At 39.5% G+C, this 16,803-nt stretch overlaps 1 protein-coding gene and 1 non-coding gene across 2 annotated transcripts; one reads left to right on the top strand and one right to left on the bottom strand.

The window, feature by feature from the left end:
- Positions 1–3,277: 3,277 nt before the first annotated feature.
- On the bottom strand, positions 3,278–12,138 carry kcnj12a (potassium inwardly rectifying channel subfamily J member 12a). Its single transcript, XM_077503408.1, has 2 exons — positions 11,873–12,138; positions 3,278–6,932 (listed from the first exon to the last, which is right to left on the bottom strand). The coding sequence occupies exon 2, from the start codon at positions 6,772–6,774 to the stop codon at positions 5,467–5,469; it is 1,308 nt and encodes a 435-aa protein (XP_077359534.1). The 5' UTR covers positions 6,775–6,932; positions 11,873–12,138; the 3' UTR covers positions 3,278–5,466.
- Positions 12,139–15,467: 3,329 nt separating this feature from the next.
- Positions 15,468–15,540, top strand: trnar-ccu (transfer RNA arginine (anticodon CCU)). The gene has a single exon. It is a non-coding gene; the product is annotated as a tRNA-Arg (tRNA).
- Positions 15,541–16,803: the final 1,263 nt, after the last annotated feature.

Here is a 16,803-nt window from a genome sequence, read left to right as displayed (position 1 = left end):
AGAGGCTCATAAATAGTGCTGGACCAGACACTTCCTTCAAGTAAGTACTCTTAATGGCAAATCAGGTCAGTCACTTCACGAGAAGTTCAGCCAACAATTTGGTTATTCACGCGGTTATTTGGTCAGTTTACTCATCATCTTGACTGCACTTTAATTGCTTGATATTGTCTTCCTCCAAGTACTCTATACTTTCTATGATGTGTCTGCTTTCTAAGATGCAAAAGGGATATTTCCTGCTTACAGTATTAATACTCATCAAACAATAAGAGGAATATGTATCAGATACATAGAAAAACAAAGAGCTGATTGGTCAGATAAAAGGAAGTAGACCTGTCTGATGATATGCTGATATTTATACTGCAATTAGACATAATCAGACTTAATTTTAAAGCTACACTATGATTGATGAAAATAAGCAAAGCCCAATTTTACTTCCAAGATTTATTCAGTAAGTAGCAAAGTTATTTTTAGGTCATTTTAATCTTCCTCCTGACTACCAGGGAAAAAATATTGTCCAATCATGTTTATTTTGATATTCCCCAATCTTTATGAAGTAACTGAATACTGCAAAAGAAATATTTGAGAAACAAAAAAAGTTTTTATTTTTAAGCTATGATGTGTCCACTACAGAGGACATTTTTTAAAACTTAAATGCTAGGCTCAAATACAGTTAAAATAATTAAAACAATAATCTAATGTATTCTTAAGAGTCTTAGAGAAAACATGCTAACAACATTTAAAGCCTAAATTTGTTCAATAAAAAGTGTTATACACTTACTTTTCCTCTTCCCTAAAAAGTGCTTGCACTGGGGGAAGCCATTTTCTTTTATGATGCATCAAAGGTAGCAAAGCCCCACCCCTACACATTTGGTATCATTGGAAAGCTCCGAATGTCCTCTATAGAGCACAAAAAGAGTTAATTCAATCGTATGCACTGGGTGGGAAATATTCAGGTTTAAAAAGGTCCACTACAGAGGACAAATTTGAATTGCTGGTAGTCAGGAGGATAATACAAAATATGTACGCTGTCTATCTTTTAGTGTAAATAATTTCGCATTATCGAATCCGTTATGCTGGCTGTATGTAAAATTTCCAATACATATTTTCTTTAAACCTGGCTCCAGCTTTGTTATTTTTTTATTTTTTTTTATTTTTTTTTATAGTATTAGAGGAAAGGTGTGTGCAAGTCTGCGTGGGTAGGCCACAGCTGGCTGTTCTCTGGGAACCGCAGAAGGGACATTCCCATGAGATTTTGGTTCCAAACGTTACTATTGCATAATTAAAAAATCAAATGATGATATGTAAAATTCATATCCGTATGTCTTGCGCTGAAAACGTCTTGCATTTCCGGTAAGGTATGTGATGCTGCGTTGTAGCCAAAAAGGGTGAACACTAGCCACAGATTTAAAAGTACTGTATGTGCTTACATATGTACCTAAGATGACGAACATACACAGCACGTACGCCTCACATATGACAATAGCGTAGTACCAAGATCGACCTGTGAGAAGCAGCATGGTTCCACAAGGCGTCTAGATTGCCAGAAAATAAAACAAGAAGAAATAGTAGTGGTAGAAGAAATCAAATAGAAGAAGGTAGGCTTAACTCATTCACTCCCAGTCATTTTCACAGAAGCAATCCCGTTCGCTCCCGGCTGTTTTACTGGATTTTGACTGATTTTGCAAGGCCCACAGAATATTTTGTTCTATTGCTGTAAAAGCATGGAACCTATCAAAAGAAATATTAAAGTCTCTTCTTTCATCAGGAAAAAAAAAACATGTTTCTGTTTCCGTTTTGCAGCAATTAGCATTAGAAGAGAGCTAAGTTTCATCAGTTTTCACAAATCTATTTAAAATTGTAAGTAATTGAGCTTTTTTTCTAGATGGCCCTGGTTGAGCTCCTTTGCTCTGCTGCCACCTGCTGGCCGTTTGTGTAATAACTACAATTTCTGCAACCGTTCTTTGCAGTTGAGAGGCTGCATCAAAGCCTTCTGTATGCTCTAGCATAAAAAAACAAAAACAAAAAAAACGTATAAATACGTCTTTGGGACACTTAGAACATAAAAAACGTATTTATACGTTATTGGGAGCAAATGAGTTAACTGTTACCTTATCTGGTAACTACAGGATGTTCGTAAAGTCACTGTGCAGTAACAGACATGTTTGAATATTAAATATGTATATATTAATGAAATGATTACTCGACTAAGTCAAATAATGCCATTAAAAAAGGTTAATGCAAAATCTTAGCCTCAAATCTTGGACGAACTGCGGACTATGCCCCACTCCATGCATTTCCAATTTTCCTAACATCTGTGAAATCTCCTGGTAGAACAAGAAATAACATTCTCTGTTATCCGTCTGGATCTCAGTTTTCCGGGTAGTTTATCTCAACATGCCCTTGATTGTCCGGAACCTTTCGGTGTCTAATCCTACTGTGATGCGACACCGCTATCATATCACACAGCGGCTATTAAAAGTCAGCTCATTTTCAAAGCTGAGTTTTCCTTTGCAAATCTGTTATGTTATCGCAGAGTTTGTGCTCATTAACGCCATTAATCCAGAAAGAAGCTTCACTCGTCGCTTGTCCTAAAGTGTTACATAATGAAACTTGGCAGACGGCTTCGACGTGGCCTGTGTGCTGCCATTGTGTTTTCCATCCTGAGACCTGATCTGCGCGCAGCCAGTGGCCAGCATGATAATCCTACATCTGTCACTAGCTGTGCGTGGGCAACTTCATCACCACAACCTGAATCATTTAACAACAACTGATGCCGTGCAAATAGTTTGGGATTATTTATCGTTAATAAATAACATGTTAGCAATTACTGTTGCTTCTGCTCTCAGCTGCAGAATACGTGACAATGTATTCATCAAATACGTGTAGCCTATGTTGGACTGCCGTAACAGAATTTGATGTTTAAAAAAAATACAATAAAAAATGACACGACCAACCAATTGATCTGATCAAATCTGCTTGTCAAGTTCCGCTTTGGCTAAAAGTCCCTTGGCCCCGCGGGTTGCTTGTGTGTCATCGTGATTAATTGATGAACCTTCTTGAATAATTGGCCTCAGACCATGGAATCATTTGGCTGTGGTGACATGAATCTTGTTCTCATCTTAAAGCACCCTTCATGGTGATGTATTACCTTAGCAACCACTCCCACCATTGATTAGAAGTTAGACTTGGATCTCGCAGTCAACAAAAGAAACACGCAAACAGCAAACGGTTTTATTCACTTTATTTTATTTGAATTATTTTTGTGACTGAATGAAAATCAAAAAAAGCCAGTAGAGAATTTACTGGGCATAGGAAGACTTCTACAGAGGTCAAAGTTATTTTCCAATCATCCCTTTAAGAGAAATACCACTTTAAAATGTGCTAAATTGAAATTAAACTGTCAAAAGAAAATAACAAAAGACATCGAATCCACATTTCGGCCTCTCAGTAGTGATTCATTGTTGAATTCTGATAAAAACATAAATATGGATCACTGTATTTTATCAAAAAGAATTTTGTATAAAAAAATAAGCTGCTATATTCAGCCAATTCTATAATGTTACTGTGCACTATACATTTTTCATCTCATTTTAGAACACACTTTTTAAGGGATCAGGTGGACAATGTCTGACAAAAAAAAAGGGATAATATTGTTATGCAACAAAGAACTTTTTGTGACACTTCACCTTATTTTAAACCACTAAATACGTGTGATCAGGTGTGGAGAAACAAAAGCATTAAAATCCTTCCCAGAAGGCAATGAGCGCTTGTTCTCTTTGTATCATACTTTATGTAATAGAAATCAAATTTCAAAAGAAAAACATCACTTGACCAATAAATGTCAGGCAATCCAAGTAAATATAAGGGGTCTAACGTGACAAGAAACACAAATACAAACATTCTGACCAACGTGACACATTTTTCATGGTCCTTTCCTGAGCTTTCAATTCCATACGTATATCAAATATAATCTTATAAAAGACTTAATCTTATTGCCATATGCTCAAATATAAGTCTAGCATAAAATATTAACTCTTGATAGCTACTTTCTAATGCCAAGTACATTTTCTTTCCCTTCCATTGTGATGGAACAATATTTTTCTCGCGGAAGTATGTAAAAGGAAGTCGTTTGTTATTTCATGAATATTCTTATTTGTAATGAATACACAGCAGAATACTGCATCTAAACCTGTATTAATTTATTTAGAAATGCCAACATGATTGGTATGCTGTGATAGAGTCATCCAAAATAATATATTTTAATACTTACTATTTTCAAAAGAAGCAGTGTGAAAACAAATTCAAAGATGTGCTTCAATGTTTATTGCTTCTACACAAGCTTTGGTCCAATACATTTTCTGTGCTAGCATATTGACAAAATGGTGTTCTGTATAGTATGATATGATATCATGTGGAAAGACCAACAATTATTTTTCATTAGTCTTGTTCATACTGTCTATAGTATGGAAATATTGAATTAATATGTCATGATATGTGTGAGATACATTTGTATGATTACGTAATTTTGCTCAAACCAAAATGAGACCATATTGAAGCTATTTTTGAAAATTCTATTTTCTGACATTGTGAAAAATATGCATAGATTAATTTCTGAGGCGCAAATAATCACAAAAAAAGTTTTTTGTTAGTTTGTTATTGTTTTAGTTATTGTAAAACTTCTAAAATCAAATGGAAAAAAAAAGTTAGATTTTGTCATATTTTTAAAAAAAAAATGTATTTTGTTTAGCATATCAGGTTTTGCTCAAAGTGAAATTACATTTTAAGGTGCTTTTTATAATGTGCTGAAATACATCCCTCAGTGGTACCATTACATATTGCATTTGAGTTATGTAATTCATTTATTTACTTTGTATGCTTTTAAAGTGCAAATAATGTCGCCTTCTCATGTGACGCTGGCCGGATCACAACTTGGGATAGTGATGTCAGTGGCTTGTGATCAGGTGTTTTGTTATGGCTCGTTGCATCTCAATGCAGCAGTGCACAAACTTTGAATGTGCCACTAAACTTATGTCCAGCAAATTATGCAAACAATAAGAATATTGCGCTCAAAAAAAGTTGATGGAGCGCATTCTACTTTTAGGTGCGTTTAGAAACCGAGACAGCACACAAACTAGACCATAACTAAGAAATGTATTTACACCTTAAAGTCAGTGATGTCAATTTGTTATAGCTCATTAGTATTGTTTACACACTCAAAAGTGACCAGTGAAAAAAGATTCAAGTTTCCATGAAGGAAGAAGGTCTTTCTCTAGACTTTTCCTTGATTGTAGACATTCCTTACCACAGTTTTCTAAGCTGCATACTCTTTAGTTTGCCACATTCACTCCAGTTATGTCCCCTTTTATCTCAATCTAGCACAATAGTCAGTGATTCCTATGGCACGTTGCATTGTTCTGCATTTTGACAGTCTCTGACAAGAAAGCCTGGACCTACAGGAAATATATTTCATATTTCCGACTCTCTCCGATAAGACCTTTGATCCAGAGTCCTGGTGGCCTGCAAGCGTTCAAACTCATGTCGGCTGGTCCGGTCCGGACTGAGGTTCGCCAGTGCTATATTCCCGCCACCTACGTCCTCCTCCTCCTCCTCCTCCTCCCGGTTGAGGAAAGCCAGCTCATTTTCATAGCAGAAGGAGTTTGAAGTTGGAACAAGGAATTTATTCTCCAACATGTCCTTGGCACTGCATCGGGGGGTGGACGGCACCTCGTAGGTTTTGTGAAAGTGAGCGTAATCCACCTTGTAAAGGTTCTTCTCCTCAAACAAGACCGGCTCAAACCTGTGTCCCCAAAGGATCTCCGAGGCTAAGTAGGAACTCCGCGCCTGAGTGGTCATGGCTGTGGCCTCCACCATTCCCTCCAAGATCACGACAATCTCAAAGTCAGAAGTCTCCAGGTCCTGTTTGCTGATCCCAAAAAGAGGGCTCTCCACATCGATCTCATGGAGAATAGTTATGGGGGAAACCAAAAAAATCCTGTCCAGGCCTTTGTCAAAGCCCACGTTGATGTCTATTTGGTCAAGAGGAATATACTCTCCTTCGTCGGTGATCCGAGGCTTGATGAGCTGCGCCCTGACGTGGGCCTCCACTATGTGGCTCTTGCGAAGGTTCCCCACCCGCCACATGAGGCACAGTTTTCCGTCCCGCATCGCAATGACAGCATTGTGGCTAAACAGCAGCGTTTGCGCCCGCTTCTTCGGCCTCGCCATCTTAGCCATGATGGCGCCAATCATGAAGCAGTCGATGAGGCAGCCCACGATAGACTGGAACACCACCATGAAGACCGCGACCGGACACTCCTCGGTGACACAACGGTAGCCGTAGCCTATCGTCGACTGCGTTTCAATGGAGAAGAGAAAGGCGGCCACAAATCCATTGACTTGGAGGACGCACGGGGTGAAGTTGTCATCTCCGGCTGGATTATCCAGATCCCCGTGCAGCAAGGCGATGACCCAGAAGGCCAGGCCGAAGGCCAGCCAAGAAACGACAAACACTAGAGTGAAGACCACCAGCATCCATCGCCAGCGGATATCCACGCACGTGGTGAATATGTCCGCCATGTAGCGCTGTGACTTGTCGTCCATGTTGGCAAACTGCACATTGCACTGGCCGTTCTTTTTGACAAAGCGGTTGCGACACTTGCGGCGCGTGTGGATCTTGCCATTGCCAAAACCGTTCATACCATGCATGGTAGTGAGACGGAGGCCCTCTTCCTCGGACGACACGATGCTGTAGCGGTTGATCCTTCCCGCGCTCATACTCCTGCCACCTCCAGCTGCGGGATCAGGACGGAAAGGCCGGCCATGGAGTCCCAGTGTGTGATCGCGACCCCTCACAGTTTGATCACTTGGAAAGTTGCGTTTTAGTAGGCCATCGGCAGGAAGCTGCAAGGGATCCTTGTCCCAGTATCGAGTCCCTAGAAGGAGAAGGACAATATTGTCAGTCTCGTGAAAATGTATCACTCCAATAGAAAAGACAAAAAACTATTAGGTGATCCAATTCCTTGCCATTTCTCAACCTTGAGCTCATTTAGTGCCATTGACGGCTATAGACGTCAAAAATCCAGTGAATGAATTAAAGCTTAAAGCGATCTTGGGTTGGGTTTTCTCCGGGCAGATCACCAGTCAATCAATCATATGGCTGACATATCAGGCTCATTTTTGTTAGTTCAGCTTGATTTGGTCTGACTTGTTACCCCGGCGGGGTGTATAGGCAAGATGACCACAGCCATGTTTGTGTTGGACCTATTCCATTGTCAACAGAACAACAGAAAAGTGCCAATTCTCTCATAGTTGATACAATTAAATTCTGGTTCTTCTCAAACCTTGAAAACTGAGTTATAAAATTAGTTCCTATCCTTCAGCATAGCTTCAGCATAGCTGTCCTGAATTACTTATTATTATCATCTGAATCCAGTTAGATGAAGTTTCATTTCATGATTCTTAACGAGTAAAGAGCCGTAATAACAGCAACATCATATGTTTTCTAGGGCTGTCAAAATGAGTGTGTTAATTTCGAGTTAATTTAAAGTTCCTTTAACGCCACTCATTTTTTTTGTAACACACGATTAATGATCACCCCTTTACTTGTAAAGTCTGTACTGGCGTAATTCCAGTCGCAACGCAGAAGACACGTCCATGTCAAAATTGATCAGTAATAAATTTAATAATAATGCATATATTTGTGGAGACTGGGGTTAAGTTGTATTTTACAATTTTAAAACTGCGCAGAATTTCACAGGTTACTTCATACTAAAGTTTCAATAACTCTTAATGTGAAAAGAAAAAATGCACAGGGCTGTCATGACGTCTTACAAATGCATTATGCCATCTAGAGGCAGAAAAATGACCTTGACACAAATCAATATCGCACTCGTTTTTTACAGTACAGTACAGTACAACTCAATTTTATGAATTATTATGAAATTACTGTGGCTAAAAGATGCAGCCATATTTATATTACTGGTAGTTTAACGTTTTTTTCCCGCTTTGATGTTAACAAGATTACGAAAAAAAAAAAAAAGCATAGAACTGATATAAAATTTGTGATTAGTCGTGAGTTAATTATTGAAAGCATGCATTTTATTACGCTTAAAAATGACATCCCTAATATTTTCATTTTAGAAACTGAAAAAACAACAACAAATATGACAGCCAGCACTGATGTCATGCTTTGTCACCACAAAATGACAGGCTGTTATTCCTTCAGCCAAAAGTGAATGCGAAGTCTATAAACTGTTCGTTTGCACTTTGTCTTGCTTGTATTTATAGTGTATCAGCTGCGTGCCATGCAGATGTGACAAATCCAACAGAAAAGCCTCCTTCTGTTCTTTTGTGGCCCAAATTGTCTATTGTCCTTTCAGCAGAATACTTTTGTCTGGGAGTCGGGGATGCTGTGCGTCTGTGCACGCTTACGCTAACTCCCAGTGGGCCTCTATGTGTGCCACTTATTCCATGGACACGCAGTACCAGATGCTGCATGCTGGGATGTAGGGAATGGGACTCTGTTTGACCCCATTGTGTACAACTTTACCATATTAATCATTTGGGGAGGATGCATTACATTTATATCAGCTTCCCATGGTGCTTTGTTCCATGACCCGAATGGCATACTTCTTAATTCTATACTTGGAGTTTAGTTATTAAGAGTCATAGCAGGCAGAAACACATCCTTTGCTATGTGGTGGAAATGATAGCAGGTAACCTGGACATCATGCTGGATTTTTGCGTCTCAGGTTCAGGGGCTCCTAACCATGAGGGACCGGACTGTGGACCCCCTCTGGGCACAGACGGCTTTTATCGCCTTGCCACAGCCGCTCTGCGTCCGCCTGCCTGATTTGGGCCCTGAAGACTTGACAGATCACTCATGTGCACTCCCAAATCCCACATGCCCCCGGCCGCTTGTTGCCTGAATCTGCAGCCATATTACCTCATTCACAGCGTCTCAAGAGGGGGCGTACTTCTACAAGTATCAGGTAGTGTTGAAAAAGTGAATTTAAAATGGGAAAACATCTGAGAGCGCTCGATGATACAGTGACCGTGCCGACGGAACTTGGCCTGAGACATCTTAATGCTTGACCTCCACGCTGTGAGCAGTCTATCATAGTCGTGCAAGTGTCGGATGTCCAATGTGTTGGTTGAGTGCAAGTAAAAACCCAGCAGGAGTCCTTGAAATCATTAGATAAGTACTTCTCTCATCTCTCCCGACGTACAAACCACCTGCGCGGCTGCAATTTAGTGAGTGCTTCACTTCACTTCACACTTAGACTGTTCATGTATCAGAGTGGATCACGGGCTACAAGTTCAACTCATGACTTAGATTTGATCTCATGCGAATGTTTGACATAAGGACACCGCTAGAAAATATCTAAATTATAGCTATTGCTTAACTCAATGGTGTCCAAGCTATGGCCCGGGGCCATTTGTTGCCCGCCGTCTATTTCTAAGCGGCCCGCACTAAAAATGACATTTGCTGCTAATACATTTTTTTTAGATTAGTGCTGTCAAAGTGAAAGCATCAACTCACTGATTAATCACAAAAAGTTATCACATTAATCATGTATTAACGCAGATTAATCGCACTATTAATTTCAACCGCAGATTATCGTTTAGCTTGACATCGGATGGTTACGTAAAACGGTAGCACCGGTGTTTGACCAATAAACATAACTACATGCATGAAAGTAAAGCATTTAATAAATTTTTGTGTATGACATTCAGAATATTTGTTTATGTCAAACTGTTGGGGTCATATTTTTTCTTCATTTTAAATTACACAAGTAAGTAACCGATTACAAAAAGACGAGGATGACTGTGTGAAGTGGATTAAAAAAATGTTGAAGACGTCCTCCTAACATTAAATGTAGAAAGAATTAACATATAACAGGTGCTTGTTAAATTTAGCGTGCAAAAAATGTTGATAAAAACCCTTTTTAATAAAGTGATTAATCGTGATTAATTAAAGTTCGAAATTGTGATTAATCTGATTAAAAATGTAATCATTTGGCAGCTCTATTTTATATAGATGTAGAGCTTTTCTAAATATGTAAATGAACTAAACTAGTAAAAATTATTTTTATACTGCTTTTAAAATGGTCAGCTTAAGACAGTATCGTTTTTGTTCTGAATGTAGAGCTGGGATTCAGCTGTGTTCAGTGCATGGGCTGATATTTTCGAGTGGGTTCTAGGGTAAAATCCTAAACTACAATCCCTTGAATCCTTTGATTTTTCTGAATGTGGCCCTAGGAGGAAAAAGTTTGGACACTTGCGACTTAACTGTTTGTCACTATATGTCGCATGGATGGATGGATGGATGGATGGATGGATGGATGGATGGATGGATGGATGGATAGATAGATAGATAGATAGATAGACAGACAGACGAGCCTCCTACAGTGGACCATTGATTCATTTGTGAGGACTTGTCAAATTATTGAGACTGCGCGTGTCATCGAGTCTGCCGAGCCTGTTCTCAGGGGGCCTTGAGAGGGGCGTCCGGGAGGGGAGCTGAGCCCGCTGATTAGGACGAACAGAATGCATAATTGGATGTGCACAACAATGGCGGAGATTGGGATAATGAAGTGGAGTGGGAGAGGGCGCGTTATGTGAAGACGAGCACGTAGGGAAACTGAGCTGAGCCACTACGTTGGCTGCCCACCTCCCAAGGCGGCCATTGTTGAAGGAAGAGCCCAGGCTCAGGTGTCATTGGATTTTCCTATAGCACACCATCTCTTCTCAAGTGACCTACAGGTATTTTCCTATAGCTAGCAACCCCACTTGAACATGCACATATGCCGTCTACGTGTATCTTTCTGCACTATTTTGCATGTGTGAGACTCCCTATTTGAGGGTACGTCTGACTCCTCCCCTCTGCGCTGGGGTTCCATCACAGGTGGACCCTGAGAGGGGTGCTAGCGAGAAGTGTTCATTTAGGACTGTCATTGCAGCAGCTGTTAAATTGCATGTTTTTTTTTTTGTTTTTTTTTGCAAGCTGCACCTGTAGCTGTTCTGACATCCCACACCTGACTCTCCTTCATTTATCATTCCCACAAACAAGTTCTTTATTTGCGCATTTTAAATCACGTCCATCAGATGAATCACCCCCTGAAACGTGACAATCAAAATGACCTCTTTGCAGGCTCGAAACCCTCTTCGGCCCCTAAACGTGAGCGGCGCGAACAAAGCAGAGATGAAAAGCACGATGAGGTCATGAAGCTGTCATGCCGTGCTGCATTTTCGGTATTCATTTGCTTCGGCCGCTGTCTCTGTAGGCTTTGTTTATGCAGGGGATAGAAGAATACGCACGTGCACAAACACACACAGCTCTCAGGTGTTATACAAGTTTGTTTTTTTGCATTTAATCACTTGAAATGGTCCACTCAGGAAGATGAGTAACTAAAATGCTTCAGCTGGGAACCTGTGGATTTATTGTTCAGCTATTTGTTGCTTGTAAAGGCGGGGATTTTGCATTCATTTTATTTATTTAGGAATGAATAACACACATACTGGCCATGATGTTAGGTACACCTCCAATAGATACAATTCTGCATTTACAATGACAATAACATAGGAGATATTACTGTATGTTTATTTATTTATTTTTGGTCTGTATTAAGTTGAACAATGGAACATGCATATAAAGGTGAGGCCTCAAACAAAGCCTAACACTCAATAATATATTTGACAGTCTATTATCAGTGCAGTAAATCTATACTGACTTGATGGTAGCAACTAGTTGTTTCCGATTACATTCATCTCTTACCAAATACAAATTGGTAAAATGCTATAATCTGCAAACAGTTTGTTTTTATATAGTCAGTGTTTGCAGGTTAGTCGTGAATTGTGTTTTATTTCTTACCTTTATTTCTACCTGTCCTCTCCCAGTCTGCATGCAGGACTAAAAAGGCGCTCTCTTCTCATGCAGCATCCGTTGTCAGCCGAACTGAGGCATCTCTGAATCGAGCTCGTCTGTCTTTTGATTTAGTCCAATTCCCGAATAAACCACCCCATCATCCTTAGCATCAGAAGCAATGCGCTCTCTTTAAATTTCTTCATCCTTGCTTGGTCGGAAGGCAGAGAATCGGATCCGAAAAATCCACTTGTGCTCTAAACACACTACTCCAAGTTATTTAAAAAAAAAAAAATCTGACTTTTACATCTGTCAAATCCTTCATTTGTGCAAGTCAACTTCTGTGACGTGACGACAATCCTTCACAGTTCCCATGAAATTGTCCAAGAGTTCCTCACCGCTTATTAAGTGAACACCTCTCTCTATCAATCTTTGCAATCTGATCTCGTTGGACTCCCGCTCACTCTCTCTCTCTCTCTCTCTCTCTCTCCTTTCTGTCCCCCCTCCCTCGCTCCCTTTCTGAAGTGTCACAGAAGCTGCCATTTGCAGCCTACCTCTCTCTCCTTCTCTATCTACTCCCCCCCATCTTATTCCTCCCTTCCTCCCTTCGTATATGGCACCGCCAGTTGACAGCAACTTGATGCATCATTCAGAAAACGGAGGCTGACAATCCCTCCATTGTGTCGGATCACACGTGAATCTGAAAGTAAATAGAAGCCACATTATGAAGATGCAACCTTTTTTTTTTCTCCTTAAACAAAGACTTCCCACATCAAATTAAGAGTACAGACTTTGCTAAGCCCATCTGCTCTGCTTCTACTCGGAGTTAAGTCCTGTTATCACGCCTTACTGGAAAAGAGCTTATTCACTGTTTCGCTTTGGGTGAAGCACCTGTCATGTGCAGCATTACTTGTAATAGTTGCTTGTTGAGAGAGTGAATATGGGTAGATGATGCTGGAGGCGTATCAGTCTCGGGGTCGAGTGATGCCTTTCACACTTGTCATCAGCTGGATTTGACCTCAGGATGCACAGCACGTGCGTTTGTGTCAGTTATATTTGCAACACACTGTCACCAACACAGCCAATTAGCGGTCATAAAAACCTTTACTGATGTACAAAACACAATAAATCACAAAGTCTTTCTTTAAAGATGATGTGTAAAATGTTTAGTACTGTTCATAGTATAGCATAAAAATAAAAAAAGACTTTTAAAGTGTAAATTAAAACAAAAATGATGCTTGAAAAATCAAAGTGCTGTTTTTGTTCTCAAACGCTTTGGGCATGTCAGCTTAATGCTCTCAAACCACACCCCACTCAAGTGTCAATCCAATACGTCTTCTATTTCCAGAAAAGAGTACACTTGGGCCGGCTTCAAGATAAGCAAATGATATTCAAAGTTTACTCAAAGATGCCATACTTCAATTTATGACATTGCATCTGCCTCCTCTTCTTTTGAAGTCTTCCTTTATAAATGAATAAATACTGATAACCTTTTAAGCCGCAACTTTTTGTTCCCATGATGGACTTTTTACTTTTTTTTTTCTTTAATGCGAGTGTGGATTGAACCCACACCACAACTGTGTCTCCAGTTTGCGAGTGCAGAGCGCTACCATTAGGGACGTAACGATAACCAAACATCACAATATGATATTATCACGATATGAAGGTCACGATACGATAATTATGATATGGGGAAGTTGGCGATATAAAAGGTCACAATATTGTAAAAAATGAGCTCATACAATAACAACAACAAACACACAATATTGTTTTTGTACATTACAGCACTGAAAAATATACAAATATTATAAATATTATATATAAAAATATATAAATATAATATGTATATTGAGGCACTAATAAAAGCATTACAATAAATTGATTAAAAAAAATTAATAAAATAATTAATTAATTAATTAATATTTAAATTACATAAGAAATTAATCAATACAGTAAATTGAGTTCCTCCATGAGTCAATTGACTCATATTGACTCTGTTCACAAGTATATTATATTCCCCTTCATCTGACCATTATCATGGATTTTAAACATAGAAGAGCCAAAACATGCCATGTGAAAATTAAACTGCATTCAAAAAGTAGCCACCAGAGGGTGCTACAACTGCACAAGTGGAAATAAACCCGACTTCTTTTTTTTTTTTTAACAGATGTGCTGCTTTTAATATCGTGACATGACGACGATGACGATATGTTGTGGCAGTTTTAATATCGCGATATCACGATATTGCAGTTATCGTTACATCCCTAGCTACCAGTGAAACTAAAATAAAATTCTGGGCTGTTGACACTACTTACGACCTTATTTGAACATTCAGGAAGTGCAGTTCACCGAAAGATGACCTACTTTTTTTCTAAAAAAAAAAAAAAAAAAAAGGTTAAAAATATATAACAATGATACAATGATAAATGCACACACAAAATCCACTTTTTTTTTTTTCCATCTCTCACAATCGCTTTAGGAGCAGTCTGCAGTTTACAAGTCGTGGTAACAATGGTGTACTCCGCCTCCTATTTGCTCCACAATGAAAACTGACATTTCCCTGAATTTATTAAAACAAAAAAAAAAATGGATAGGATGTAAAAAAAAAAAAAAAGTGTCAAAAGAGGACATTTTATCTCCCTATTCTACTATGACCTATAAAATGGGTTACATTGCCTAGCATCTTTTTTATAATAGCAAGAAAATAACCTTATCCAAGCCACAACAATGAGGCGCTAAATTGACAAATCTGTTTTCATGCTGTCACATCTGTGAGTTTTTGTTTGTCCAATACCCCTAAAGTTACTGCTTTTGTAATAATGGCTCGTACATACTTTTAGAGCTTGGGAACAAGGGTCACTTTTTTTCCCAAAATAGTTAGCTTAAGTCAAGTAATTATACATTAGTTTAGATTTCATCTTAAGGGACCGAAATATACCCATATTCCCTTGTGTGTAGCGCACTTACCAAAGTGTGACATCCTTAGAGCTTCAGAGGGCAAGTCATCAGTCAAACAGTGAGCGAGAGGACAGTGAGAAAGAAAGGGAGCGCGTTGAATGAGTGTGAGGTTTCTAAATCCAGCTATGGTGGCTCAGCCTCAGCTTTATCACTAATGATTCATCAGTGTAGGAAACCTCATTTTTCCTCCCCACTTTGCACGCTCTCTTCCACTGATTTCAGACTTGTGCGGGGCGATTTGCAATAGCCTGCGTGTGATCATCACCCGGCCATTGTGTTTTAGGCCGAGGACATCAACTAATGGGAGCTCAAAGAGACCCTTGAAAGCTCCTCTCAGTCCGTGTCGGCAACAGGTATTGTACAGGTCTTTGCTCGGATGCTGTTGACGCTGAAGGTGTGGAGAACAGTAGATCACAAGGTTCTCACATCCGTAGTCCGGACCTTGTTATGTAAGTGTGCCATGTTCACAGGTGGCAGCAGGGCATATGCATGTCTGTGTCTCAATGAGAAGGTTGTGCCTCCTACAGAGATGCCTAAGTGGGAATCACTGTCGCTGCCATGGCTACAGGTATAACACATTTGGACTATTTTCAGACCAAATCGGAGAGGCGGCACTGTTGGTCAGGGCTTTCATGTCATAACATTAGCTCCAGTGGCCTAATGGATAAGGCACTGGCCTCCTAAGCCAGGGATTGTGGGTTCAAGTCCCATTTGGAGTGTTTCTCTCTTTTGGAGTCTTATTTAAATTAATTATTATGAAGATCCTTCCTTCCCAGTTGCACTCCTTTCAACTTGACTTTACTGCCTTTTGTTTATTTCATTTTTTGCAACTTTCCTACCTCTACAGCAAGGAATAGGAATGTGATATGCTTGTGCTCACACTCGTGGAGAAAGTTGTGAATGTCATGACTGTGTTTTGTCTGTGTTTGATTTATGGTGACGGTTATGTTCGGGTCATGACTGTGCGGTCAGGTGTCTGTTTTGAACTGATGTAACCAGCATCTAGTTTCAACTGGTAAGAAGCTATGTGAAGTCAGAAGCTATGTGATGTCAGGAAACTTTCATCTCTTTATCTGGTCAGATAAATCCATGTCAACCCTGTTACCCACATGTTTGGCCACAGCCAATCTGATGCATTCGCTGTCTATATAAGTCTGAAAGAGGTGTGCTGGTGCCAAATTATTAATCCGTTCCTCTGTCCATGTGGCCACCTGCTCCTCTGCTCGCGTTGTTCCATGCCTCTGGATCCATGATGCCTTCCCGTTGTTTCTGGTCAAGTCAAGTTAGTTCCACTCCTCTTGATGTTATGCGAATAAAGTGTTAAAACTCTTATTTGTGTCTGCATTTTGGGATCCAACCCCAGAACATAACAGTGAAGGGGGCCTCTTGTTCTTGAGCTCAGCTGCTTGTTGATTAAATCGTCAACAAAACCCAGGAAGTAGTCAAGATTTTTGGATTTTGAATAAACGTCAGTGCTGGAAAACACTCACCTCATACAAAAAATGTTTTGTCATGTCTCAGAAGAATGGAAATGGCATTAAATTCATTTATTTTTCAATTCAAAGCAATAATATACAGCGGATCTAATATGTATTTTTTTTAAAGAAATTCTTCAAAATTTTCTCAATAACAGGCTCTACTGTAACACTTAGAAAACTCACGATGTTTTTCTGTCTTCTTTGTTGTGACTCGTGAGGATTGCAAGCTGTAACATAAAACCTTCTCGACAATCCAATATCATTATCAGAAGCTGGATGTTTCCACTTCCTGGGAGGTGAACAATTGTGATTTCCGCCTCAGTCACTCCGGGCAAAACTCAGTGAAATGCAGAATGATGGTAGGTAAGAGAAGGCAATTCATACCGGATAAATAAAGAAAAGGTTTTAAATGACGTGGTATAAAATGGCGATACAAGAGTTTCATTAACTAATGTGCTAATATGTTTCGACGCTGGGTTGTCATGGTTCAGCATGTCGCCATTG

The sequence above is a fragment of the Festucalex cinctus genome, chromosome 17, assembly GCF_051991245.1.
Source record: "Festucalex cinctus isolate MCC-2025b chromosome 17, RoL_Fcin_1.0, whole genome shotgun sequence".
Lineage (NCBI taxonomy): Eukaryota > Metazoa > Chordata > Actinopteri > Syngnathiformes > Syngnathidae > Festucalex > Festucalex cinctus.
Note: the sequence above shows the minus strand (reverse complement) of the source record. Positions and strands in the feature narration are given on the sequence as shown.